The sequence below is a fragment of the Zootoca vivipara genome, chromosome 1, assembly GCF_965207765.1.
Source record: "Zootoca vivipara chromosome 1, rZooViv2.hap1.1, whole genome shotgun sequence".
Lineage (NCBI taxonomy): Eukaryota > Metazoa > Chordata > Lepidosauria > Squamata > Lacertidae > Zootoca > Zootoca vivipara.
This window is the reverse complement of record NC_142582.1, coordinates 131,221,594-131,249,506: the sequence shown is the minus strand read 5'-3', so window position 1 is coordinate 131,249,506 and position 27,913 is coordinate 131,221,594. Positions and strand designations below refer to the sequence as shown.

Here is a 27,913-nt window from a genome sequence, read left to right as displayed (position 1 = left end):
TTACTGATTCTGCAAGAGAAAATTAAAATAAGAATGTAATTTAGAAAACCTGTCAAAGCGCTTGTCGGAAGATGGCGTGCAAATGTACAACAGCAGCAGCTCACAAATAATCGCAGGCCATCAGCGCGCAATGACACTGAGCGCAGCCGAGCGGGCAATCAGAAGAGCCGCCAGCGGCCGGCGCAGTCTACCAGGCTTCTGCGACGTGGGCGGGGCCTGAGAGCTCGGACCCGGCCCTGAGTGAGCAGGCGGGCAGGCGAGCCCCGCCCCCAGCGAGAGGCGCGCCGCGGGAACCGAAGGGCCGGTGGGCGTGGCCCCGCCCTCGCCCCGCCCATTGCGAAGGGAGACGGGGAGAAGGCGATCCATCGGAACCGGCGCAGCGGCTCGGCTCGGCGAACGATGAAGCGGCGCGCCAAGGAGGCGCCTTCGGGGGCGCAGGGCAAGGGGATCGCCGCCTCTTCCAACATGGGTCAGGCCGCGTCCGCAGCGAGCGCCCCCCTCCAACCGGCCGGGTAAGTCAGGGAGCTGGTGGCCTCTCCATCCCGGGAGACAGAGGTTGCTTGAGTTGGGATTTTTGCATTGCAGCGGGTTGGACTGGATGGCCTTTGGTGGTCCTTTTCAAGGCTACCATTCTAGGATTCTAAGTCGCCCCGCTTTGCGCGCTCCGGGCACCTGCTGCGCCTCTCCACCCGGCGACACTCTCCGCCTCCAGCCGCGCGTGCGCCCGGCCGCCATCCCATCCGCTCGCTTCCTCGCTCTCTTGCTGCCGGATTTCATCTGGCGCTGGCGAGGAGAAGGGGTTTGTTTTTATTTCCCCACCCGCTCAAACAAACAAACAAAAAAATAAGGTCACATGCATTTTGAGCATCATTTGTTTTCAAGAGAGGCTGAAAATGGGAATGGAGCGTGCGCGATGATCTGAAAAGGGATGTTTTGGAACAAGAGGGAGAGCTGAAAGATGGCGGGATTCAGCGCTGGCCAAAATGAATTTGCAGCTTGTCACATTTCTATCCCAGCTTTTCCTCGTTTAGTCCCCGTTTTATCTTCGGAACAACACTGCAGGGTAGGGTAGGCTGAGAATGAGCTTTAGGGCAGAGTGGGGATTTGAACCATGGGTCTCCCAGGTTCTAGCCGGACCAATGATCAGGGATGTTGGGAGCAGTTGCCTAGCAACATCTTGGAAGCGCCAGGTTAGGGAAAACTGCTTTAGAGTAAAGTTGCATTGATTGCCGTGGGAATTGCTTCAGAGTGATTGGGCTGGAGCTCCCTGGGGCTTTTTAATGGCTTTCAGGATGGGTGCCAGTGATTCAAGCTTTCCAAACCAGGACATTCCCAGAGCAAATTCAATGTTCCAGTTTGTTTGCTTATGATGTACTTATTGCATAATAATAATAATAATAATAATAATAATAATAATAATAATAATAATAATAATTTTATAAAGGTAAAGGGACCCCTGACCATTAGGTCCAGTCGTGACCGACTCTGGGGTTGCGCGCTCATCTCGCATTATTGGCCGAGGGAGCCGGCATATAGCTTCCAGGTCATGTGGCCAGCATGACAAAGCCGCTTCTGGCAAACCAGAGCAGCACATGGAAATGCCGTTTACCTTCCCGCTGTAGCGGTTCCTATTTATCTACTTGCATTTTGACGTGCTTTTGAACTGCTAGGTTGGCAGGAGCTGGGACCAAGCAACGGGAGCTCACCCCGTCACAGGGATTCGAACCGCCGACCTTCTGATCAGCAAGCCCTAGGCTCAGTGGTTTAACCACGGCGCCACCTGGGTCCCTAATAATTTTATAGTCCACCCTTTTCTCCAATGAATAAATCATTCTGCCCTTCCTTCATTAACCCCCACAACAACCCTGTGAGGTAGGTCAGGCTGAGTGTGATCAACTGAGTGTGAGCCCACTGAGCTTCATGGCCGGGGGGGGGGGAGATTTGAACCCTGGCCTCTACCAGGTTCTAGTCTGGCACTCTAACCACTACACCACCCTCCATTCTCCGTTGAATGAGCTGCCTGTTTTTGGAGCCATCCCTGCCTCCTGCGGGAGTGAGTTCCATAGTTTAACTGTGCGGAGTGAAGGACAACATTATGTTCTCCTCAATCTTCCAACGTTCAGCTTCCAACACCGCGAGTTGCTGGTGTTACAAGTGAGAGAAAAAAGCCGCGCTTTTGTCACGGTTCATTCTCCTCCACTGCCATCCTTGGGACAGCAAGCATTTAATGCTAAGGAAGTTTTTGGGCAACTTTTGCGCCTCCCAGATTTAACCAGAGCTGTCATTTCCCTAGGGTGGCGGCACTGTGGGTGTGAACTGTTGCACATTAGGAAATTTGCAGTGCTGTTTCTGGAGCCAGGCAGTTAGCCAAGGGTGAGTGGGACGAAGGTCATTGGCACACTTCCTGTTCCTACCCATTCCACCTTTGGGATCATGCGTGGGACCCTGTCCAAACCTGGATGTGCAATGCTCCTTTGTTTGGGTCCTTGCTTAAGTGCCGTTGCTCTTGTAATAATAATAATAATAATAATAATAATAATAATAATAATAATTTATTATTTATACCCCGCCCATCTGGCTGGGTTTCCCCAGCCACTCTGGGCGGCTTCCAACAGAAAAATAAAACACAGTAATCTATTAAACATTAAAAGCCTCCCTGAACAGGGCTGCCTTCAGATGTCTTCTAAAAGTCTGGTAGTTGTTTTCCTCTTTGACATCTGTTGGGAGGGCGTACCACAGGGCAGGCGCCACCACCGAGAAGGCCCTCTGCCTAGTTCCCTGCAACTTGGCTTCTCGCAACGAGGGAACCGCCAGAAGGCCCTCGATGCTGGGCCTCAGTGTCCGGGCTGAATGATGGAGGTGGAGACGCTCCTTCAGGTATACTGGACCGAGGCCATTTAGGGCTTTAAAGGTCAGCACCAACACTTTGAATTGTGCTCGGAAACGTACTGGGAGCCAATGTAGATCTTTCAAGACCGGTGTTATGTGGTCTCGGCGGCCGCTCCCAGTCACCAGTCTAGCTGCCGCATTCTGGATTAGTTGTAGTTTCCGAGTCACCTTCAAAGGTAGCCCCACATAGAGCGCATTGCAGTAGTCCAAGCGGGAGATAACCAGAGCATGCACCACTCTTGCTAGACAGTCCGCGGGCAGGTAGGGTCTCAGCCTGCGTACCAGATGGAGCTGATAGACAGCTGCCCTGGACACAGAATTGACCTGCACCTCCATGGACAGCTGTGTGTCCAAAATGACTCCCAGGCTGCGCACCTGGTCCTTCAGGAGCACAGTTACCCCTGAAGGACCAGGGAATCCTCCACACCTGCCCACCTCCTGTCCCCCACAAACAGTACTTCTGTCTTGTCAGGATTCAACCTCAATCTGTTAGCCACCATCCATCCTCCAGAAGCTCAAAGGCCAAAAAATGGGGGTCAGACAGACCTTTTGCTTCAGGGTCTTTTGTCTGGGGTGTCTGCCCCACACTCTCCCTGCCTGACCCTCTTAACTGAGGCCATGTCTCTGGAGGTAAGGAGAGGCCAAAATCCTCTGATCTGCCATCTGCAAGAGCTGCCAGGAGTGCTGTTTCAGGATGAGACCTTCTGTTTAAAAACACACACAACACAAAACCCCTTTTCGGCTTTGCTTCCAAAATGTCTGGACCGCTTGCAAAAGCCCATTGCTTGCAAGATCCCAGCAACCCATCCTCTTCATTGGCTCCACAAGTGTGGTGCAGTGGTCAGAGAGTGTCTGACTAGGGCCCAGAAGATCCAGGTTCGAATCTCCACTCAGCCTTGAAGCTCTCACTGCGTGACCTTGGGCAAGTCGCTACCTTCTCTCTGCCTGACTTACCTCACAGGGTTGTTGTGGGGATTAAGTGAGGGGGGGCATGTGTGCCATCTTGATCTCCTTGGAGAAAAAAAGTGGGATATTAATGCAATCGATTAACAGCAACAACTATTTAAAATTAGCACATGGCTACTTGTGGCCTGAGCTTCTGCAATGGTACCTTGCAATGCCCCTTCTCTTTGCCCCCTGCTACTCTGGGGCTAGGAAATTGAGGGCAATCGTGCCAAGGGCTGGTTTTTAGGGTTAGCACTCAGCTAACCCTATGCCTCTGAGAATGTGCAGAGTGCATTTATGTTCTTGCATGCCCTCCTGCCTCGCTCCCATTTCTGTCTTCTCCATCTGGCATAGAGGCATTCTGTTAATATTGGGGATATTTTTTTGTGGGGGGCAAGTCAGTTGCATGGGCAGGGCACTCTGCACATGCTCTGGGAACCCCTCCCCTCCGTGTGTGTGTCTTTATGTAAAAAATAAAATCCTGCCCTCGCAGAGTTTGCTGTGGTGGCAGAGGGGAAGGTGAACCCCTGTTCCAGTCTGCGCAGTGGGATAAGGTTCGAGGGGCTGGCAGGGGTCCTGGTGGGTCCTACTACTCTGGTGCAAAACAATACCATTGCATGGCCCCACCCTGCAGCCTGGGTGTGTGGCAGGCGCATAAGCCCCCAAGCTGGTCTGGGCACTGAAGCAGCACCCCAAAGTTTTTAACAGCTGGAGTGGGGAAACCCTTTTCAAGGGCCACATTCCCTCCTGGGGCCACATGCTTGAGGTGGGTGGGGCCAGAGGCAAAAGTGGGTGGAGAGTCTTGTTCACTTTGACCCGTAAGCTTAATTCCAGCCGTACAAAAGTTTGAGGTATCTACAGGAGCCTCTCACTGTTGCCCCCTCCACCTCAGAGCAGCCAGACTGTGTGTGAAATAATCTCCCTGCTCCCAGCTTTCCTGCCTCCCTACAAACGCACAGAGATGGGCTTTAGGGCTATTTCTAATGCTGAAATATCTGCCTACAGATAGGCCCAGGTGATGAGCTGTAATTAAAATAAATAGCCGTCATGAGCAACTTTATCCTGGGCCTGTCAAGAGTCACAGCTGATGAGTTTATTATGTTAAAATGAGCTGTTGTCTTCTGTTGGCCCAAGGTCACCCAATAAGCTTCATGGCTGAATAGTGATTCAAACCCAGATTTTCCAGGCCCTGGAAGTTCTGGGTTTCGAATCTTCCCTCAACCATGAAGAGTATTGAATATGTTAAGAATAATATTGGAGAAAACTGGGTATTGAAACTTGCTTAACCTAAATCATATATCCCAGTTTCCAGCGGCCCTTTAAAGTACACTTCACGCAGAGTATACGCAGTCAGAAGTTGACCTGGCTAAGAAAACACCACCAAGAGCGTAGGGTATTATCTCCCTTATATGAAACCCCTTACTAGCTGCACACTTGTAAAAGTATGCAGATGAAAATACAAACTGTTGGGTTTCTTTAACTGAAAAACAAACTGACTCTAAAGAGACTTTAAACTAAAGATAAATGCTTTCTCCCACATTCCAAACCTCCCACAAACTCCCACAAAACTCCCATTAAACTACCCAAGAATTAACAGCAAACTAGCATTATAACTAAGCAACTCTCATACTAAGATTCAACTAAGGAATCTCTTAAACTGAGAGTCTCTTTTACTAAGATTCAACTTGGAATCTCTTAAACTGAGAACAACTGAGAGAGTGATCTACTAAGAGATGAATCAAACTGAAAAGATCTAACTAAGAGATGCAGAAGGCTTTCTGGCAGAGCCTTATATACAAGAAGCAGAGCCCATGCCTGTGAGCAATTAACAGAAACACTGGCACCTGTTTCTCTTAAACAGACAGTATTTACATTAGACCGGCTCTAAAGTAACTTGACTATTCAAAAAATCCAACGAAGAGCACTGGATGAACTTGGGCCATTCACCTTCTCTTCGCCTAACCTACCTCACAGGGTTGTTGTGAGGAGAACCATGTACATCGCCTTGATATAAACGTAAGAAACAAACGAATAATAAAACTCTCAGGCCACTCTGATCTGGCCCTCAATTCACACACTAAAGCATCTTCCACCGTAACCAAGTACTGTAAAGAAGTTCAGCAACGTTTTGGATTCGCTGCGACATTTTGCCGATTTCTTGTCTTGGTTTTGTCCCACGAAACCGCTTGCTTTTTCATACAACGGCCGGCCTGTAGCTGTTTCAGTAAATCAAAAGGGTGGGAACAGCTGCAGAACTGCCTCCAGGGATGAGAGAGGAAGACGTGTGGGTGACGGCACTGGCACTTGGCAATAGGCACTTGCCACAGGTGACTCTGCCGCAATATGCAGGGAGTGTGCAAGTGCTTTGACAGGTTTTCGGAGTTTGTGGTGTCGCCACTACCTAAGGGTAGGGAGCAAGGGCGACGTGAGCTCTGGGGGTGTTGCTGCCAGGCGTTACTCAACCGAGTTCTGCTTGTTTGGAACCTGACTATTGCGGTCGTCCTTTGGTTGCTGCATCACAGCAAGTTGAGATGCTGCTCTTGGGTGTGTTTCGGTGCCTTGCCAAAGTACCCCAAAGCGAAATCGCTCCTCAGCTGGGGCGTGTGTGGGCCCAGACCTTTGCTGAGCCAACTGTTGCATCAGAAGCCAAGAGCATTATCTGCATCTCTCTTGTGTAAAAATCTAGCGAGACAGAGGAGGGAGGTGGTTGGCTAATCTAGTCGAACCCTCTGCAATGTAGGAATTGCAGCTAAAGTATTAGGATTGTAGAGCTGGAAGGGACCCTCAGCTCATCTAGTCCAACCCCCTGCAAAGCAGGAATCTCAACTAAAACATCCCTGACAGATGGAAATTTGCATAAAAAAGAAGGAGGGGGGCAGGATAGGTCATCACCTGCCCAGCAAATGGAGAAGTATTCCATTAAAGGTTTCCGGGGGCGGAGCTTGGTCCTGAGCCTGGAGAGGTCAGGGCCGCAAGGCCCACCCTAACGGTGGCCAGAGGAGGAGTTTCGGTAGACTGGAAAAATTAGGAACCAGACAGATCAAAAGCTTAACAAAGAATGGTATATATACAGATTATATTTAAAGGGACATTGTTCCCATATGAAATCTTTGACATGCTTTGATTAACTTCTGCAATGTCATATGCTACAAAGATTATAGATAATTTATGATAAGTTAAATGTCATACAATATGCAGTCAACAAGGAAACAAAGGACCCACACTGAGGTAGACGGAAGTCTCAAGGCATGGAAGAACTTTATTTTATATGTAACATTCTTTTTTTTTGCATTTGATGTGTTTTCTTTTTCTTTTTGTGGTGAATGGATGCAATATTTAAAACCAACAAAGATTAAATTAAAGAAGAAGAAGAAGAAGAAGAAGGTGGTATCGGGTTCAAGGGGACAGACAGTTCAGCCAGGCAAAAACATGCAAGGAGGATGTGGCTGTGCAGAGTCCTGAGGCCCAGATAGAAACGGCGAAAGGGCCATATTCAGTTCTTATTCTTGCTCAGAGTGGGTGAGGCATTCGGCAGTCTTTGGGATCCATTTCTCCTGAGCCTTCCCATTTCCAGTACGGAAATACTCTCTCATCGGCCTACCATACAGGGCTGTTGTAAGATGCAAATAGGTTTGAACACTGAACTGCGAGAAGAGCTGGTGTGGCAAAGTGGTTAAAGCGTCAGGCTAGGACCCGGGAGACCAGGGTTCAAATCCCCCACTCGGCCATGAAGCTAAGTGGCTGACCTTGGTTCAACACTCACTACCTTTCAGCCAAAACTACCTCGCAGGGCTGTTGCTGGGATTAAATGAGGAGGAGGAAAACTTATGTAGGCCGCTTAGAGTTTCTTGGAGGAAAGGTGGGGATACAAATGCAATGAATAAAAATAATATGGAAATAATGATCACTGCCCTTTCTTTGTTCATTTAAGTCTTTTTATCTCCTTATCTTTTAGGGGGCTTCTAGACTGGTTCCAAGCCAGTAAAATCAAGACGCTGCTTCTGAATGTATTTATTTTGTATGCCTCCATCCCCTTCATCATCCGCACGTTCCCTTCGCTGCTGCAAAAGTTTGTCTTTCTTAATTTCCGTAAGTATTCTCCTTGCTTATTGCCTGCTTGCTTATTGATCTTTAAACGGTCTGCAGCAAAGATTTCCCCAGAGGCTGGCTGAACCTCTGGAAATCAATTTCTGATCAAAGGTTTGCTTGGTATCGAACCGCATCTTTCTTTATCTCAAACTAAGCCAGTTTGCCCTGACAGCTGCCCAGGGGTCAAGATCTCCTGCACTTCTGTATCTAAAGGCCTGTCTGAATAGGAAGGTCTTTGCCAGCCTGAGTCATTGCTGCAGGAATCATAGAATCATAGAGTTGGAAGAGACCACAAGGGCCATCCAGTCCAACCCCCTGCCAAGCAGGAAACACCATCAAAGCATTCTTGACATATGCCTGTCAAGCCTCTGCTTAAAGACCTCCAAAGAAGGAGACTCCACCACACTCCTTGGTAGCAAATCCCACTGCCGAACAGCTCTTACTGTCAGGAAGTTCTTCCTAATGTTTAGGCGGAATTTTCTTTCTTGTAGTTTGAATCCATTGCTCCGTGTCCGCTTCTCTGGAGCAGCAGAAAACAACCTTTCTCCCTCCTCTATATGACATCCTTTTATATATTTGAACATGGCTATCATATCACCCCTTAACCTTCTCTTCTCCAGGCTAAACATAACCAGCTCCCTAAGCTGTTCCTCATAACACTAGTTACAGGTAGGTAGCCGTGTTGGTCTGAGTCGAAGCAAAATAGAAAAAAAATCCTTCAGTAGCACCTTAAAGACCAACTAAGTTTTTATTTTGGTATGAGCTTTCGTGTGCATGCACACTTCTTCAGATACTTCTTCTGTTCCTCATAAGGCATCATTTCCAGGCCTTTGACCATTTTCGTTGCCCTCTTCTGGACACGTTCCAGCTTGTCTGTATCCTTCTTGAACTGCGGTGCCCAGAACTGGACACAGTACTCCAGGTGAGGTCTGACCAGAGCAGAATACAGTGGTACTATTACTTCCCTTGATGTAGATGCTATACTCCTATTGATGCAGCCCAGAATTGCATTGGCTTTTTTAGCTGCTGCATCACACTGTTGACTCATGTCAAGTTTGTGGTCTACCAAGACTCCCAGATCCTTTTCACATGTACTGCTCTCAAGGCAGGAGAGGAAGATCTTAACAGGTTTTGTCTTGGGAGCAAAGGAACATAGGAAGCTGAGTCAGGAGATTGCTCCATCCAGCTCAGTATTGTCTCTACACTGACTGGCAGCAGCTCTCCAGGAGAGAGAGGGGCACACCTGCATTCCAAGCTTATATCTCTTTGATATCATTTTATCCCCCAAATCCTGAGAAGGGTAGTTTGGTGAGTGTCCTGGCAGTATTCTCTTGGGGACACCTAACCCGCATTTAGCTACCCATATCTGGATGGCTCAGTTGCTTCTGATAACACCAACTTTGCAGGTTCGGTCCCCATATGAGACAGCTGCATTTTCCAGTGTGGCAGGGGGTTGGACTAGATGATCCTGAGGGGCCTCTTCCAGCTCTACGATTCTATGATTTCAGTTCCCAGGATGCCCTGGACAGAGCGAATTAAAGCACTTTAAGTAATCCGCACTGAGAACCTAAAAAGAACCTTCTAGTAGCCCCCTCCTCCGTGAATTTTCCCAATCTGCTTTTAAAGCCATCCAACTTGGTGGCCACCCCTGCCTGCCTCTTGTGGGAGAGAGTTCCGCTGTGGTAACTGTGCCCTGTGGATGAGGAGGTCATTTCTTTCATCTCCAGTAAGAGCTGTTTCATCTTCAGTAAGAGCTGTTCGGCAGTGGGATTTGCTACCAAGGAGTGTGGTGGAGTCTCCTTCTTTGGAGGTCTTTAAGCAGAGGCTTGACAGGCATATGTCAAGAATGCTTTGATGGTGTTTCCTGCTCGGCAGGGGGTTGGACTGGATGGGCCTTGTGGTCTCTTCCAACTCTACGGTTCTATGATTCTAAGATCTGTCCTGAGATTCTAAGATCTGGATGTCCACAAGTCCTAGTGCTCCGAGAGATGGGAGAAAACTGTCCTGTGTCCACTTTTGCCATGTCACGCGCACACTTTTGTTTTGCTGCCCATTCATTCGAAGTCATAAAGCAGAGGTGCTCCTCGCCCGCTTATTGTGGCACTGACAAGTGTTGGGGGCGCTTGGGGAATGCGAGGCCTTAGCCAAGAAGCAAATTTCCAAAGTGAACTTCTTTTGCAGTTGTTTTCCCCCTTGGGGTGGATTACCAGAAGCCCGAAGTATACCTGAATCACACGAGGAACTTCTACCTCACCTCCGAACCGGGGATCACGATTGGGATTTGGTGAGTAAGGGCACCCCCTTGGCCTGGCAGGGGCCGTGGGCTGATCTGCGTGTCACCCTCCGAGTCTCACTCCCATTCACTTTTGCTTTCTACTTTCTCTGTGCGCAAATCCGTGTTTTTAGCTGATGAGCTTGAGGCTCGCTTTGTGCACCGATCTGGGCAGACGCAGCCTCACCGCTCCCCCTTTCCATCCGCAATGGGGCAGTCCCCACTGCGGTTGAATAGGCCTTTTGCTTCTCCTCTTAGGCACTCCTTGCCTGACAACATGCGGGAGGAGGCTGAGGGAAAGGGCCCCAGCTGGTACGAAGAGGCCCTGGCGGACGATAATCCCATCATAATCTATCTCCATGGCAATGGGGGGACCAGGTGAGTTTGAGACCGAAAGGAACAAAGGCAGCGTTGGTGCTCTGTTATTCTACTTCTCTGTTGTTATTCTGCATGCCTTGTCTGGATATTGGGGCAGAAGGGCTGTAGCGTAGTGCAGGACACCTGCCCTGCAAGCGGAATGGTCCCGGGTTCAATGACCAAGGGCGTCCCGTGGCCCCATTCCCCCTCCTGTGGCTGGTGTGGGCCTGAATAGTCTTGCTCATTTAACTACTTTAAAACTTTAAACCAGGCATAGGCAAACTCCGGCCCTCCGGATGTTTGGGACTACAATTCCCATCATCCCTAGCTGACGACCAGTTGTCAGGGATGATGGGAACTGTAGTCCCAAACATCTGGAGGGCTGGAGTTTGCCTACTGTATATTCCGGCGTATAAGATCACTGGGCGTATAAGACGAACACCAGCTTTTCCAGTTAAAATACAGAGTTTGGGATATACTTGCTGTATAAGAAATACGACCCAGCGTATAAGAAGACCTCCGACTTTTGAGAAGATTTTCCTGGGTTAAAAAGTAGTTTTATACGCAGGAATATACAGTATGCTTGCTTTAAACCATGCTGGCTTGTGTTTTGTTTATGAGTCATTCTGGAAATAAGCAAGTTAGCAATTTTGATCACCGGCAATGATGATTTGAACACTTGGCTCTTGTCTTTGACCTCTCTTACAGAGCGGCAGGTCACAGAGTTCGTTTTGCAAAGGTAAGTTGTGATGTTCCCTCTTCCCCTTTAAAAATAAGGACATAGAATCATAGAATCATAGAGTTGGAAGAGACCACAAGGGCCATCCAGTCCAACCCCCTGCCAAGCAGGAAACACCATCAAAGCACCATCAAAGCAAGGACAGAAGAGGAGCCTGCTGGATCAGGCCAATGGCCTATCGAGTTGTCCCCCCCCTCCTGTTCTCATAGCAGCCAATGGGAAGGAGGCAAGCAGGATTCGAACACAAGAGCTCTCTCCCTTCCTGTGGTTTCCAGCAACTGGTGTTCAGAACCATTTCTGCCTCTGACTATGGAGTCAGACCATCCATTGTGGCTAGTAGCTATGACAGCCCTCTTTTCCTCCACGAATTTGTCCAATCCTCTTTCAAAGCCACCCAAGTTGCTGGCCATCCCTGCCTCCTGTGGCAGTGAGTTCCATAGTTTAACTCTGCACTGTGCGAAGGAGGACTTCCTTTTAGCTTTCTGTTTCGGACGTTTTGGCTCATTTTCGTCAACAGGCCATGAGTGACGGCGGCTTCCATGTCCTGGCTGTTGATTACCGAGGTAAGTTCCGACGCACAAATAATGCTGGGGTCTTGCGGGACACGCAGATGATGTATTTTTCCTCTGATCCTTCATCCCATCCCTCCCTCCAGGCTACGCGGACTCCACCGGCCACCCCAGTGAAAGCGGCTTCACCACGGACATCCTGTTTGTCTACGACTGGGTCAAAGCCCGCAGCCGTAACAGCACAGTCCTCATGTGGGGACACTCCCTGGGTACCGGGTAGGTTTTGCGTTCTGAGCCCGAGGTGCCTTCTTTATTGTGGATTCATGGTGATTTGTCCTCACGATAGCACCAGGGCAGTTAGACAGCAATCCCACTTTCAGCGTAATATGCACCTCACATACAAACCCCCTCTTGAGATGCCCTTCAGCTGACTGGTCTGCCCTGAAATTTTGGGCTAAAATACTCTTTTTCAACAGACCCTCTTGATTGTTGAGATCAGCAGAGGGGGCCGTTTTGGTCGTCTCTCTGCCCCCAGGGACTTGGGAGGAGAAGGGGTGGCCCAGGAGGAAAGGGCCTTCTCCGTGGTGGCCTCTTAAGCTGTGGAACTCCTTCCCCACAGAGGTGTGTCTGACACTTTTGTACATTGCTGAAGACCAGAAGCGCCAACTTGAGCAGAAGGTTGGGGAGCCTGTGCATGTCATACACGGGACGTCAGAACGATGGGAGGAGCCAAATGAGGCAGCAGCCGGTGGCTCCTCCTCTCTGGTGCTTGTCTGCCTCCTCCTAATGCCACCACCACCACCTGGGAACTGTCTCCCCCCCTCCTTACCCTCCATGGCAGGAGGAGGACAACCATTCATAGAATCATAGAATCATAGAGTTGGAAGAGACCACAAGGGCCATCCAGTCCAACCCCCTGCCAAGCAGGAAACACCATCAAAGCATTCTCGACATATGCCTGTCAAGCCTCTGCTTAAAGACCTCCAAAGAAGGAGACTTCACCACACTCCTTGGCAGCAAATCCCACTGCCGAACAGCTCTTATTGTCAGGAAGTTCTTCCTAATGTTTAAGTGGAATCTTCTTTCTTGAAGTTTGAATCCATTGCTCCGTGTCCGCTTCTCTGGGGGTTGGACTAGATGGCCATTGGGGTCCCTTCCAACTCTACAGTTTTATGATTCTGTGAGCCACCAGTCAGAGCAGCTGTGCTGTGCCACACTCGACTCTGCAATTGGGCTCTTCTGCAACTGATGGTTGTCCACATTGACCCCCCACCCTGATATTTTATTGGGAGGGGCGGTGAAAGGACTTGAGCCCCTAGGAGTTGGTGTCTATGCTGAACACACACTTCTAGACTCCACTGGCTTTTGACCCTTGAGGTGTATATATGTGTTAAGACCCACCTTATTTTTCTGATGGTAAGTTGTTCTAAACACTTTTTAATGTTGCAACCCATCCCGGGGCCTTAGGGTGAAGGACGGGTAATTAATAATCATAATTAAAAGAAACACAACAAAAGCATGCTGGATCAAGCCATGGCCCATCTAGTCCAGCCTCCTGTTCCCGCAATGGCCAACTGAATGCCTATGGGAAATCTGCATGCAGGATTTGAACACAGGAGCAACTCTCTCCTCCTGCAATTCATACTTTTTTGAGAACAGAAATACGGAGGAGAGGGCTATTGATGGCTACTAGCCATGATTGTTTTGCATAGTTGGAAGCAGAAGAACTTCTGAACACCAATTGCTGGAAGCTGCAGGAGGGGAGAGGGCTCTTGTGTTCGAATTCTGCTCACTGGTTTCCCACAGGCATCTGTGTCCAAGGCAGCTGTTTACCAGCTCCATCTGGTACGCAGGCTGAGACCCTCCCTGCCCGCAGACTGTCTCGTCAGAGTGGTACATGCTTTGGTTATCTCCTGCTTGGACTACTGCAATGCGCTCTACGTGGGGCTACCTTTGAAGGTGACCCGGAAACTGCAATTAATCCAGAATGCGGCAGCTAGACTAGGGACTGGGAGCGGCCACCGAGACCACATAAGACCAGTCCTAAGAGACCTACATTGGCTCCCAGTATGTTCCTGAGTGTTGGTGCTGACCTTTAAAGCCCTAAAAGGCCTCGGTCCAGTATACCTGAAGGAGCATCTCCACCCCCATCTTTCAGCCCAGACACTGAGGTCCAGCTCCAAGGGCCTTCTGGTGGTTCCCTCGCTGCAAGAAGTGAGGTTACAGGGAACCAGGCAGAGGGCCTTCTTGGTAGTGGCGCCCGCCCTGTGGAATGCCCTCCCATCAGATGTCAAAGAAATAAACAACTATATGACATTTAGAAGACATCTGAAGGCAGCCCTGTTTAGGGAAGTTTTTAATGACTGGTGTTTTAATGTATCTTTAAACTTTTGTTGGAAGCCGCCCAGAGTGGCTGGGGAAGAAATAATAAATTATTATTATTATTATTGCCGGTCCCCGTTGGATGTTGGGCTCAATGGGTCATTGGCCTGATCCAGGAGTGATCTTCTGGGCCTGCGATGTGACAACATCCCTCTTTCCTGTTTCCCCGCAGAATTGCTACCAACACTGCTAGGAGGCTGAAAGAAAAAGGTAATTATGAATATCTGTGTGTGTGGAAGGGTCACGGCCTCACAATCCAAGGGGGCCTGGTTGTGGGTACATAGGAAGCTGCAAAGTGCTGTCCCCACTGACAGGCAGCAGCTCTCCAGTGTTTCAGGAAAGGGAGCTGTTCCTAAATTCGATTTGGAGATGCCAGGGATTGGACCTGCGACCTTCTGCTGCCACTGAGCTACAGCTTAGAAGAGAGCCCATGTGTGCGTACTTTTGAGTGTAGGAATTGCCTGTGCTGTTGTTGTTTAGTCGTTTAGTCGTGTCCGACTCTTCGTGACCCCATGGACCATAGCACGCCAGGCACTCCTGTCTTCCACTGCCTCCCGCAGTTTGGTCAGACTCATGTTTGTAGCTTCGAGAACACTGTCCAACCATCTCGTCCTCTGTCGTCCCCTTCTCCTCGTGCCCTCAATCTTTCCCAACATCAGGGTCTTTTCCAGGGAGTCTTCTCTTCTCATGAGGTGGCCAAAGTATTGGAGCCTCAGCTTCACGATCTGTCCTTCCAGTGAGCACTCGGGGCTGATTTCCTTCAGAATGGAGAGGTTTGATCTTCTTGCAGTCCATGGGACTCTCAAGAGTTTCCTCCAGCACCATAATTCAAAAGCATCAATTCTTCGGCGATCAGCCTTCTTTATGGTCCAGCTCTCACTTCCATACATCACTACTGGGAAAACCATAGCTTTAACTATACGGACCTTTGTCGGCAAGCTGATGTCTCTGCTTTTTAAGATGCTGCCTAGATTTGCCATTGCTTTTCTCCCAAGAAGCAGGCGTTTTTTAATTTCGTCTTTTAATTTGGCCTGTGCTACAGGGTTATGAAACCTTTTCCTCCTGGAAGTGAGGGGATTGGCTTTTGCATAGTCAAGGGTACAGATTTGGCCCTGAAATCTGCTTCAGCGGATGCAGAACAGTTCAGGGGTTCCTCAAGGGTGTTTCCGAGCATGTTCAAAATGCCCTTCTCTCTGTCAATGCGTGCATGAAGCAACAGGGTGGGAGGGGTGAGATCCTGCGGTTGGGGAGCCCCCCTTTGAGGCTTGTGTGGCTTCTCTCTATGGAACTGCGGTGCAGAGGGCCAATTCAATTCCTGCACAAATCGCAGAACTCACGCCAAAATCCCCGCCCCCACTTCGAAAATGGCCCTCTGGATGGGGTCCAACTGAGCATCAAGTTTTGGGGAGCCCACTCATGTAAATATGTGCCAAGGCTCGCTTGCTCGATCTGTTTGCGTATGACGTCAAGTGAGAGGCTGTTAACACAAATGACAGATACAACTGCCCCCCCACTTTCTCCCATACTTCTGCTGAATCCTCATTCCTGACGCCATTACTATGTACTTTCCCAGTGCCCCTCATTCACAACTGCATATAGTTTGCCCCTAGGTCTATAGGGGTTGGAAGAGACTGGGGTGGTGAGGAAGCCGAGAAGCTCCGGAAAGATGGGATGAGAGTGGAACTCGACATGGGATTCCCAGCTGCAATTCCTGCATTGCAAGGGGGTGGAAGACTACATTGCAACCTTGCGATGATTTTGTGTTGGCAGCAATCAAACACGGCTCCATTTTGTTGGAATCTGCTTTGCATTGTTCTGATAGAGAGATACACCCTCCTCAAATTTTGCAAGTTGCCTGTTCAAGTCAGCCTGGATTTCTGTACATTTTGTCTCTGTCGGACTGGAATAACTCGCTGTCCTGGTTCTTGCATTTGTCTTCCGGTGGGCAGAAACTGCCCTTCTCCAGGGTTTTGTCATGGCATCTCTCTCTCCAAGGGCTTTTCATGGAATTGCAGAATTAAATCACAGAATCGTAGAGTTGGAAGGGACCCCCAAGGGTCCATCTCCTCAATGCAGGAATCACAGCTAAGGAATCGCCGACAGATGGCCATCCAACCTCTTTATAAAAACCTCCGAGGAAGGAGAGTTCATCACCTTTCGAGGGAGTCCGTTCCACTGTTGACGGCTCTTACCACCCAAAAGTGCTTCTTAAAGTTCAGTAGGAATCTCCTTTCTTGTCATTTGACTCCATTGCTTGAGGCTTAATTGCGTTTGCTTCCGCTTTAATTTTCTAATTCCCACCTCTTCCCGCTGCAGATGGAACCATAGTCGACGCGCTGGTTCTGGAGGCTCCTTATACCAACATCCGGGATGCAGCCGCTACCATCCCCGTTACAAAAGTAAGATTTAGGGCTCTTCTTTTGCAACCCCTCCCTGGTGCCACTGAAACAGCTTGCCGAGCAACTCTGTAAACAGCGTGGTGTGCCACTTGGCAAGTGATTTTAATTTCTATTCTGTTTGGCTGGCAAGGGGGACTTCAGCCCCAAGAGCCAAGTACGGCCTCTAAGTGTACCTTGAGCAAAAGTAAAATGTAGCACGACAAGAGGCCTGCTGGATCAGAACTAGTCCAGCATCCTGTTCTCGCAGTGGCCAACCAGATGCCCCAATGGGAAACACATTAGCAGGATCCAAGCACAACTCTCTTCTCCTGCGGTTTCCAGCAACTGGTATTCAGAAGCATTGCTGCCTTTGACCAGAGGATATAGCCATTGTGGCTAGTAGCTGTCGATAGCCTTCTTTCTGCCCCATGAATTTGTCCAATCCTCTTTGAAAGCCTTCCAAGTTGGTCACCATCACTGCCTCCTGCAGCAGTGAGTTCCACAGTTCAACTATGTGTTCCGTGAAGAAAGACTTTCATTGGTCTGTTCTGAGTTGGAGGCAGTACCAGTTGCTCGGAATGGTGCTGGAACGTCCCGAAATGTGAGACTCCCTATCGAAAGTGGCGACCTGCCAGCTTCTCGAGAGGTGTCTGTTTACACAGGCATTCCCTTCATCTCTCGATCTGCACCTCGTGTTCTCATTTTGTGCTGTTTTAATGAGTCTGTCTTACCATGGACATTTATATGCTAGCTTTGTTGTGTGTTTTAATTATGCTGTGTGTGTGTGTGTGTGGTTTTTTTTAATTATTGTGCCTTTGTGCCATTGGTTTATCAAACTGTGTGTGTAGATCAGGCATCCCCAAACTGCGGCCCTCCAGATGTTTTGGCCTACAAAACAGGACCAGTGGTTGGGAAAGATGGGAATTGTAGCCCAAAACATCTGGAGGGCTGAAGTTTGGGGATGCCTGGCGTAGATTAAAAACAATGATGATCTAAAGGCCTTTTCTGGGCCAGCAAATGTAATTACCATTGGGGAAAACCAAAATCGGGGATCAGCAACCTAAGGCCCATGGGCCACAAGTGGGCCCACAGGGGTCGTTTAACCGGCCCCCGAGCCGAACCGCCTGCTCGGACTCGCTTCTGCGGCACCAGAAATCACGCCTGCGCAGACGCTGGAAATCGTGTGTGTGCGCGTGATCTGGTCCACAGAGGGATCTCTGCTGGAGTGAACCAGCCAGGTGATATATTTGGAACCTGGATTCCTCTTGCCATTGATATTGCAGCAATAGAGACCCACCCTAACCCACACCTATGTGTGCTTTGCTGACACATTTACTGGGGCAATTGCACAAAGGCATTTTCCATCCATGGAAAATGTCCACCCTTCTTCAGGCTCTCTGCTCCGCTGCGACTTCTTCTAACAAGCACTTTCTTGAAACAGATCTACCGCAAGTTTCCTGGCTTTGACTATCTGATCTTAGACACGATGGCCCTCGCGGAAATGTACTTCCCAAACGACAAAAAGTGAGTCCAAAGGGTGCCAAGGTGGGTTCTGTTTGGGGCACGTATCCCTGTAGAAGTCTGTGTACACTTGAGCAAAACTGGTGTCCTTTCATAAAAGGCATGCATCACTTAATTGTAAAAACAAAGCAAAACCCTTAAAGTGGTTTACAAAGAGAATAATATTATCATAATCATTAACATTTATATACCACCTCTGTCTTCCAAGGATCTCAAGTCGGTGCATGTGGTTCTCCTCCTCCCCATTTCATCCTCACAGCGACCCTGCGAGGCAGGTTAGGCGAAGTGATGGTGGCTTGCCCAAGGTCACCCAGTGAGCTTCATGGCTGAGTGGCGAGATTCGAACCCTGGTCTCCAACACTCTAACCATTACGCCACACTGGCTGTTCAGTGAAAACAACTCTTTAAAACATTCGAAATAGAAAATCGGCAATAAACTTTTTAAAAAAAGATTAAAACATCCATCAACATTCTACATTATGGAGTATTTCGTCTCGCACATGTGCCTTCTCGACTGCTTTGATCTGCGGATCTGGCAGCGTTATAGGTGCTACATAATACTCATCGTACACATTTAGTGTGGTGGCAGCTACACTTTGGAACTCCCTACTTATTGACAGCTATCTTTGCTGTACCGTTTCCAGCGCCTGTGGAAAACCTTTTCGTTTAGGCAAGTCTATCCAGACACATGGAAGTTACATGTGTGTTTTTTAGGTTATTGTTGGTTTTAAATAGTTGTTTGAAGGTTTTTTTTAAAAAACTGTCCTTTATGGATATATATATATATTTTTTTTTAAAAAAATAGATTTTTGGTAAACCATTTTGAGGTTTTGTTACAACCAAGTGGTATTCAAATTTTCTATTCAAATTGCAATTTAATTTGGGAAGCACAGGTTGGGGAACTGTTTTGGGGTCTGCATTCACCCTTGGTCGTCACCCCACTGGGGTCCACGTGCCTGACCAAAATGGGTTTTACCCCTCACTCTTGCAGACTTCCTCTATGTATGCAGATAGAGACAACTCTCTCCTCAGGGGATCTGTAAAAATTAGATGAGGATGGGGATTTTGACTTTCTGCCTGGTCACCAAATGATCAACCTGATGAGAAAGGAGGGACAATTTTTGCTGCTTACTGGGTCACTGGTCACTGCCCAGCCCAGTCCTCTAGAATAAAAACCACATGGTACTTCTAGACTCTTACAGCGGTTCCCTGTTTGGTGGGGCTGCTACCACTGTATCGGACCAGGTGGGCCATCAGGAAAGGCTTTGTAGTTGCGCTCACACTTAAAAAGAGAGAGAGAGAGAGAGAGAATATGCCTCTTCTAAGATTGTTCTACCTCACATCTAAAGACAAAGTATGACTCTTGCTTAAAAACTATTTTTTAAATTCAAGGTAAAGGGACCCCTGACCATTAGGTCCAGTCGTTACCGATTCTGGGGTTGCGCGCTCATCTCGCATTATTGGCTGAGGGAGCCGGCGTATAGCTTCCACGTCATGTGGCCAGCATGACAAAGCCGCTTCTGGCAAACCAGAGCAGCACACGGAAACGCTGTTTACCTTCCCGCTGTAGTGGTTCCTATTTATCTACTTGCATTTTTACATGCTTTCCAAATGCTAGGTTGGTAGGAGCTGGGACCAAGCAACGGGAGCTCACCCCGTCACGGGGATTCGAACCGCCAACCTTCTGATCAGCAAGCCCTAGGCTCAGTGGTTTAACCACAGCGCCACCTGGGTCGGGCAAATTTAACTGATTGATTTAACCCGCTTCTCGACTAAAGTTCCACCTATTTTATAAACTGTCTTGTGATTTTCAGATGAAGGGTGGTATATAAATTTAATTATCTAGTGTTCCAATTTTCCAAATCACTTTGGGGGCCAGGGTTTGGCCAAAGATGCAGGATAAAACCAGACTAACCAAATGCTTGCTGGTTCACTGAATTCTGTCTCCATCTGCAGCGTCCAAGTGTTGTCGAGTCCTATCCTGATCGTACATTCAGAAGATGACGCGATCATACCAATACAGCAGGGAAGAAAGGTAACGAAGCCTTTGTACTATTCTAATCTTCTTTCTTCATTTCTTTTAAAAGTGGGAAGGAAGTGCAGCCATGGAAAGAAGCCTCCATGGTTATCTGCTCAAATGGCCAGTAAAATGGTGGCAGGGTGGGGTGGGGTCGGGGGGGGGGCAGAACTATGGATTATTTTGAGAGCAGTACATGTGAAAAGGATCTAGGAGTCTTGGTAGACCACAAACTTGACATGAGTCAACAGTGTGATGCAGCAGCTAAAAAAGCCATAGCAATTCTGGGCTGCATCAATAGGAGTATAGCATCTAGATCAAGGGAAGTAATAGTACCACTGTATTCTGCTCTGGTCAGACCTCACCTGGAGTACTGTGTCCAGTTCTGGGCACCACAGTTCAAGAAGGATACTGACAAACTGGAACGTGTCCAGAGGAGGGCAACCAAAATGGTCAAAGGCCTGGAAACGATGCCTTATGAGGAACGGCTTAGGGAGCTGGGTATGTTTAGCCTGGAGAAGAGAAGGTTAAGGGGTGATATGATAGCCATGTTCAAATATATGAAAGGATGTCATATGGAGGGGGGAGAAATATTGTTTTCTGCTGCTCCAGAGAAGCGGACACGGAGCAATGGATTCAAACTACAAGAAAGAAGATTCCACCTAAACATTAGGAAGAACTTCCTGACAGTAAGAACTGTTCGGCAGTGGAATTTGCTACCAAGGAGTGTGGTGGAGTTTCCTTCTTTGGAGGTCTTTAAGCAGAGGCTTGACAGGCATATGTCAAGAATGCTTTGATGGTGTTTCCTGCTTGGCAGGGGGTTGGACTGGATGGCCCTTGTGGTCTCTTCCAACTCTATAATTCTATGATTCTATGATTTTCATAATTACAAAAGGCTCCTTGTTTGGTCACCTGGGGACACAGTTCTCCTCGCCCTAGGCGAGCGACCATTTGTCATTGCCATTCTAGGGCTGCAAGTGCAAGGTCAGTCACAAATAGGTTACACCAGGCATCCCCAAACTTCGGCCCTCCAGATGTTTTGGACTACAATTCCCATCATCCCTGACCACTGGTCCTCTTAGCTAGGGATCATGGGAGTTGTAGGCCAAAACATCTGGAGGGCCGCAGTTTGGGGATGCCTGGGTTACACTTTCAAACTGGGCTAGGGAAGCTTTGGCCCTCCTGGGGTCGCTGGACTATAATTCCCATCATCCCTGGCTCTGGGCTAGGATGGCTGGGGCTGACGGAAGTTGCAATCCAACAGCCATAGGGCGACTGGTCCCCATGCGATGCTTTAAAACCCCACCAGATGGGCGGGATATAAAGAATAAATTATTATTATTATTAAAACATCCTTTGCAACTACTGCCTTTGAATTCCTTGTTGCTTAGTCATTTCCTGACCATTCAAAGCAACCTGCATTTATTTCAGAGGGACTAGGGTGCTCATTTTGAGAGGGAGTGGTGAATAGGTTGCTCACTCTACATATAATTTTTTCTATTATTGTTATTAATGCTGCAACATGCTTTGAACCTTTTGGAGAATGGTGGCATCAGAAGTTTTAAGCCAGGGCCAAGCCGGGGGTGGGGGATTTCGACAGTGGAAATGAAACCACAGCCTCACCTTGCAACGCAAAGTGTCCTTTTGCAGGAGGGGTAGTAAAGAGGCTGTCAGAACAGGATGATGTTTCCAATCCCAGCTCGCAAAACATAGCTGAGCGCCACTGCAAGTTCTCTCAGCCCTAACCTACCTCACAGGGCTGTTGAGAGGATAAAATGAGGGAAAGGGGGGAGAAGCCACCATAAACTCATAAAACCATAAAAAAAAAACCCAAGTCATGTGTCTCTGTTTCTCAATTTGATCCTTTTACATGGTATTGTATGTATTGCAGTTAATGGTTCATCCTGGAAAAAAGTGATAAGTGGGGGTGTCGCAGGGTTCTGTCCTGGGCCTGTTGTTGTCCAACGTGTTTATAAATGACTTGGATGAAGGAATTGAGGGGGTGCTCATCCAATTTGCACATGACACCGAACTGGGAGGGGTAGCTAATGTCGCAGAAGACAGTTCTCCAATTTGTTAAGGTCATTTTGAATTCTGATTCTGAGTCCCAGCTAATAAAATGAATTTCAGTAGAGACAAATGTCAGGTTCTGCACTTAGTAAGGAAAACCAGATGCACAAATATAGGATGGGGGACACTTGGCTTACTAGCAGTACATGTGAAAAGGATCTAGGGGACTTAGTGAACATGAGTCCACAGTGTGATGCAGCAGGAAAATCAAAGCTAACGCTATTCTTTGTTGTTGTTGTTTAGTCGTTTAGTCGTGTCCGACTCTTCGTGACCCCATGGACCATAGCACGCCAGGCACTCCTGTCTTGCACTGCCTCCCGCAGTTTGGTCAAACTCATGTTCGTAGCTTCGAGAACACTGTCCAACCATCTTGTCCTCTGTCGTCCCCTTCTCCTAGTGCCCTCAATCTTTCCCAACATCAGGGTCTTTTCCAAGGATTCTTCTCTTCTCATGAGGTGGCCAAAGTATTGGAGCCTCAGCTTCACGATCTGTCCTTCCAGGGAGCACTCAGGGCTGATTTCCTTCAGAATGGATAGGTTTGATCTTCTAGCAGTCCATGGGACTCTCAAGAGTCTCCTCCAGCACCATAATTCAAAAGCATCAATTCTTCGGCGATCAGCCTTCTTTATGGTCCAGCTCTCACTTCCATACATCACTACTGGGAAAACCATAGCTTTAACTATACGGACCTTTGTCCTATTCTAGGCTGCATCAACAGCGTCCAGGTCAAGGGAAGTAATAGTACTACTCTATTCTGCCTTAGTCAGACCACACCTGGAATACTGTGCCCAATTCTGGGCACCACAATTTAAGAAGAATGTTGACAAGCTGAAACGTGTACAGAGGAGGGCAGCCAAAATGATCAAGTGTCTGGAAACTAAGCCTTATGAGTAGGTAGCTGTGTTGGTCTGCCATAGTCAAAACAAAATAAAAAATTCCTTCCAGTAGCACCTTAGAGACCAGCTAAGTTTGTCATAGGTATGAGCTTTCGTGTGCATGCACACTTCTTCAGATACCCTGAAACAGAAGTCACCAGACCCTTATATACAGTGAGAGGGTTGGGAGGGGTGTTACTCAGAAGGGTGGTGGGAATGGGTGATTGGCTGATAGGTATGGTGAACCTGTGGACGACTGTTAATGACTGCAGTTGGTCTTACAGGAAAAAGCAAGGGGTGAGATGTGCAAGGGGTGAGATGTATAATGAGATAAGAATCCAATGTCTCTATTCAGACCAGGTCTCTCCATGGTTTTAAGTTTGGTAATAAGTTGCTATTCAGCAACTTCTCTTTCCAGTCTATTTCTGAAATTCTTTTGTAATAAGACAGCTAGTTGTATAGAATATCTTGTATATAATGTCCTGGGAGATTGTTTCTCAACCTGCCTCATTTGTTCCCTCACAGCTCTTTGAGATTGCATACAACGCCTCGGAGAAGAAAGAGAACGTAGTGTTTATTCCTTTCCCTTCTGCTATGGGCTTCGGACACGATTACATTTCCTACCACCCTGATCTTGTCGGCATCCTGAAGTAAGTGGGCGGAAGGAAGAGCAACACTTTTGCAGAATGGGGTCCCCGATCTCCCAGTACGTTTCAGAGCACAATTCAAAGTGTTGGTGCTGACCTTTAAAGCCCTAAATGGCCTCGGTCCTGTATACCTGAAGGAGCGTCTCCACCTCCATCATTCTGCCCGGACACTGAGGTCCAGCACCGAGGGCCTTCTGGCGGTTCCCTCGTTGCGAGAAGCCAAGTTGCAGGGAACTAGGCAGAGGGCCTTCTCGGTGGTGGCGCCTGCCCTGTGGAACGCCCTCCCAACAGATGTCAAAAATGAAAACAACTACCAGACTTTTAGAAGACATCTGAAGGCAGCCCTGTTCAGGGAGGCTTTTAATGTTTAATAGATTGTTGTGTTTTATTCTTCTGTTGGAAGCCGCCCAGAGTGGCTGGGGAGACCCGGCCAGATGGGCGGGGTATAAATAATATATTATTATTATTATTAGTAGTAGTAGTAGTAGTAGTAGTATTTCCCTTTGACACTTTTGAGGGCTGGGATGCAGCAGGGAGCTGGGCTCATGCATCTGCCTGCTCCAGCAGAGAGGGGGATGTGGAAATTTGCTGTGCTGGAAAGCCCAAGAAGCAGCCTTCAGCCCAGGCTATTTGCCTTGGCTCTTTGCAAGAAGGGAGGCCCCGTTGTTCATTGCTCCTGCACCTTGATGAGAGAGATTGTCCAACAACCCTCCTGCCCATTAGCAGTATAACCTCAGTATTTTTAAAAATAACTCTGTGATCATTGCAGAAATCAGTATGGCAGGTGGAGGGAACATGTCTCCACCCCCATTGTTCAACCCGAACACCGAGGGCCTTCTGGCAGTTTCCTCACTGCAAAAAGTGAAGTTACAGGGAACCAGGCAGAGGGCCTTCTCGGTGGTGGCGCCTGCCCTGTGGAATGCTCTCCCATCAGATGTTAAACTGTCTCAGGAAGAGTTTCTTCTCTAGAGCGATTTTGGCCTTAAATGGAAAGCCTGGACCAGGCATCCCCAAACTGCGGCCCTCCAGATGTTTTGGCCTACAACTCCCATGATCCCTAGCTAACAGGACCAGTGATCAGGGATGATGGGAATTGTAGTCCAAAACATCTGGAGGGCCGAAGTTTGGGGATGCCTGGCCTGGACTTTGAAGTCATCTTATTATACTTGTTATTTTGTATTATATTTACTGTTTTTAATTAGGTTTTTGTAATTTTGGATTATGCGGAATGCTTTATCGGAGTGGATGTAGCAACCGAGTAATTTCGTTGTCCCCGCAAGGGGACAATGACAATAAAGATATCTTATCTTATCTTATCTAAAAGAAATAAACAACTATCTGACTTCTAGAAGATATCTGAAGGCAGCCCTGTTGAGGGAAGCTTTTCATGACTGGTGCTTTAATGTATTTTAAAACTTTTGTTGGAAGCCACCCAGAGTAGCTGGGGAAACCCAGCCAGATGGGCAGGGTATAAATAATAAGTTTTTGTTGTTCTAATTGGGCCTGTGGTCAGAGGTGGCTTTCAGTGGCCGGGCAGCTCTTGCAGCGCTAATGTGGCTTCCTCCATGTTATATTGGTGTTGTAGTCTGTCAGAAGAAACAACATTGGCTACACTTGACCTAGGTAATGGGGAAGATTAGAGGCAGCTGGTCTACTGCAAGTGGTTCACTTCCCCCAATTTAAAACAAACGCACCTTCCATATTTACTGAAAAGGCATATATGTGCACCCACATACTCAGTGTACTCTTCTGCCCAAATGTTGCACCAGGGTTTACCAAACTCGGGACTACAACTCCCACCATCCCTAACTAGCAGGGCCCATGGTCATGGGTGATGGGAGTTGTAGTCCAGAAACAGCTGGAGACCCAAGTTCGGGAAACTCTGTCCCAGCCCAAGGACAGCCTAAGTACAGGGCCGTCTTACCCATAGGTGCTAGGGGTGCGGGGCACCCGGCTCTCAGGGGTGCCAGGCCAAGAGTCCGGGGCCCGAGAGTTGAGTCTGGGGAACAGCCCGCGCTCTTCTGCTGCGGGTGGCTCTGCACTACGAGTTTGGGGGCGACCGAACCAGCAAGACACTGAGGCGGTTGGGTTGGCCGGCTCTGCCCTCCTGCGCGCCTGGGACTGGGCAACCTGGGGTGTGGGGGGCGCCGGGCGGATCTTTGCACCTCGGCGCCACATAGGCTTAAGGCAGCCCTGCCTAAGTAGATACTTGGCATGGCCCCTGGTTGAAAGGAATATAAATCATGAACTCTTTGTTTCCCTCCTGCCCCCAAACAGAAACTTCCTCCAGAGTGTTAAGTGACAGCAGGAACGCAGGAAGAAACAGCCACTGCCACCCGCAAGGAACGCTGCGCCCTTGTCCAGCTCAAATTGCTACAGATAATAAAATGAGCCATGAACAGGAAGAGTGGATTTCGTTTTATTTTACCAGGTGTGAATTTTCAGGAATGCAAGATTTGTAGCGTGGACCCAGGAGACAAGAAAGCGGGGAGACGCAAACACAAACTGATGCATGTAGCCCTTGCAAAGATGTGGGGTTTGCTTGGTTTTTTTTTTTTTATTAATGCTCCTAAACATGGATATTTTAAGCACTATCTGAGCAAGACACACTCTCTCCCCTTCTTAGCGCATCTTTCTCACTGCACGCAAGCAGCTGGCATTGTACCTGCTGAGCACACCAATGGCATTGAACACATAGCACCTTCTGCAATACCTCAGGGTATCCGTTAAAAGCACTTTGGTCCAGCTACCGCAGGACAGGTTCTAGGGCTCAGCCAGACTTCCTTTTGCACCCCACTTTCCAGGCGCAGGCCTGTACTTTGAAGCTCCGCATCTGAGCGGGTGGGTTTTCGTTTCGTTCCAGGGCTTCGCTTGGCAAAACCCACATTTTAATGCCAAATCAGAGCAAATAACAAGCCCCGGAAAACCCAACTCCCATTATTTGCCAAATGCTGGGAGGAAAAAAACCGACCCAAAACAACATGCTCAGAGACAGAACTTTAAAATGCAGAAAGGAAGTCTGGGTGTCTTCATAGGAAAGTTGGAGCGGGGACCCCTCTTTTGGGGGAAGGCCCTTGGTCACAAGGTGGCAGAGACAGCGACATTAAGACCCCCCAGGGACTCTGCTGCCACCAGTTTTGACACACCTCTCTCACCAGACAGGTCCCACACCCTCTGCTAAGGGTTTATCTGATGGGTAACCAATCTTGGGCAGCTCCCTTTCTGATCTTTTAAAAAGAGATGAGGATGCAAAAGAGCAGCTTGTTGACTTGATCTTGCCACTGGTCCCTCCTGGAAACTGATTTTGCAGGAGGCTCAACAGCAGCCCAATCCTGGGAGCCTTAGGACTTGGCCTAGGACTAGGAATTCCCAGGCTGCCAAGGGACGGAAAGGAGGGGGAGGGGTTCAGGACACTCACAAGTGCCCTTAAAACTTGCTTTGCACTTCTGCAGAATTCACGAAATAAGTCAGATTCCCCCTTTCAACGCCAGTAAAAGCAGAAATAAAAAGAGCCGAGCCCACAACTTTTAACTACTGTTAGCATCACTAAACAAGCGTGAGCCTGCCTCGCACAAAGCACACAGGACCGCACACTCACTACTCAGGTAGAGCTAACTCTCGGGGGCTCGTGCAAATTCAGACGTGCATCTTTTCGGACGTGTCGTTGGCCAGCATCTCGTCCGCCACATCCCGGGGCGCATTGGGGGGCGGGATCTTCAAGTCGGAAGGCTCCACCCCCCAGATGTCCCGGGCATACTCCTTAATGGTCCGGTCGCTGGAGAACTTCCCGGAGGCGGCGATGTTCCTGATCACCATTTTGGTCCACTCCTTGGTATTCTGAGAAAAGGAGGCAGGCCAAAAAGAAGAAGCTGACTTTGGGAAACGCAGAGGTCTCATTTCCATGCGCAGAGTTCTTTCTGACTGCTCAACAAAACCCTCTGTGGCAAAGCGACGGTTTGTTTCAAGTTCCAACCTAGCCCAGCCCTAAGTTCGATGGTAGGGAAATCAGACAGAGTTTTACCTGAAGGAGTGTCTCCACGCCCGGACACTGAGGTCCAGCTCCGAGGGCCTTCTGGCAGTTCCCTCACTGTAAGAAGTGAGGTTACAAGGAACCAGGCAGAGGGCCTTCTTGGTGGTGGCGCCCGCCCTGTGGAACGTCCTCCCATCAGATGTCGAGCAGATAAAAACTACATAACTTTTAGAAGACATCTGAAGGCAGCCCT

General features: G+C 48.6%; 2 protein-coding genes across 3 annotated transcripts in view; one reads left to right on the top strand and one right to left on the bottom strand.

Annotated features, from left to right (window-relative positions):
* Positions 1–293: 293 nt before the first annotated feature.
* ABHD12B (abhydrolase domain containing 12B) lies at positions 294–26,095 on the top strand. Its single transcript, XM_060270689.2, has 13 exons — positions 294–512; positions 7,790–7,923; positions 10,105–10,207; positions 10,454–10,573; positions 11,261–11,291; positions 11,809–11,854; positions 11,947–12,076; positions 14,355–14,392; positions 16,499–16,581; positions 18,002–18,084; positions 20,038–20,116; positions 23,569–23,693; positions 25,968–26,095. The coding sequence occupies exons 1-13, from the start codon at positions 400–402 to the stop codon at positions 25,990–25,992; spliced, it is 1,110 nt and encodes a 369-aa protein (XP_060126672.1). The 5' UTR covers positions 294–399; the 3' UTR covers positions 25,993–26,095.
* The window catches only part of PYGL (glycogen phosphorylase L), a 53,637-nt gene continuing 51,817 nt past the window's right edge, over positions 26,094–27,913 (bottom strand). For both annotated transcript variants that reach the window (XM_060270675.2, XM_088674708.1), the window contains exon 21: positions 26,094–27,527. In XM_060270675.2, the coding sequence (XP_060126658.1) occupies positions 27,327–27,527 (201 nt within the window). In that variant the 3' untranslated portion in view covers positions 26,094–27,326. The remainder of the gene's footprint in view (positions 27,528–27,913) is intronic.

Excerpts from the sequence above, each read along its gene's own strand:
- ABHD12B (XM_060270689.2), top strand. The coding sequence starts at position 400 with ATGAAGCGGCGCGCCAAGGAGGCGCCTTCGGGGGCGCAGGGCAAGGGG. Across the intron at positions 10,574-11,260 it reads CATGGCAATGGGGGGACCAG|AGCGGCAGGTCACAGAGTTC; the intron begins GTGAGTTTGAGA and ends CCTCTCTTACAG. Across the intron at positions 11,855-11,946 it reads CCTGGCTGTTGATTACCGAG|GCTACGCGGACTCCACCGGC; the intron begins GTAAGTTCCGAC and ends CCCTCCCTCCAG.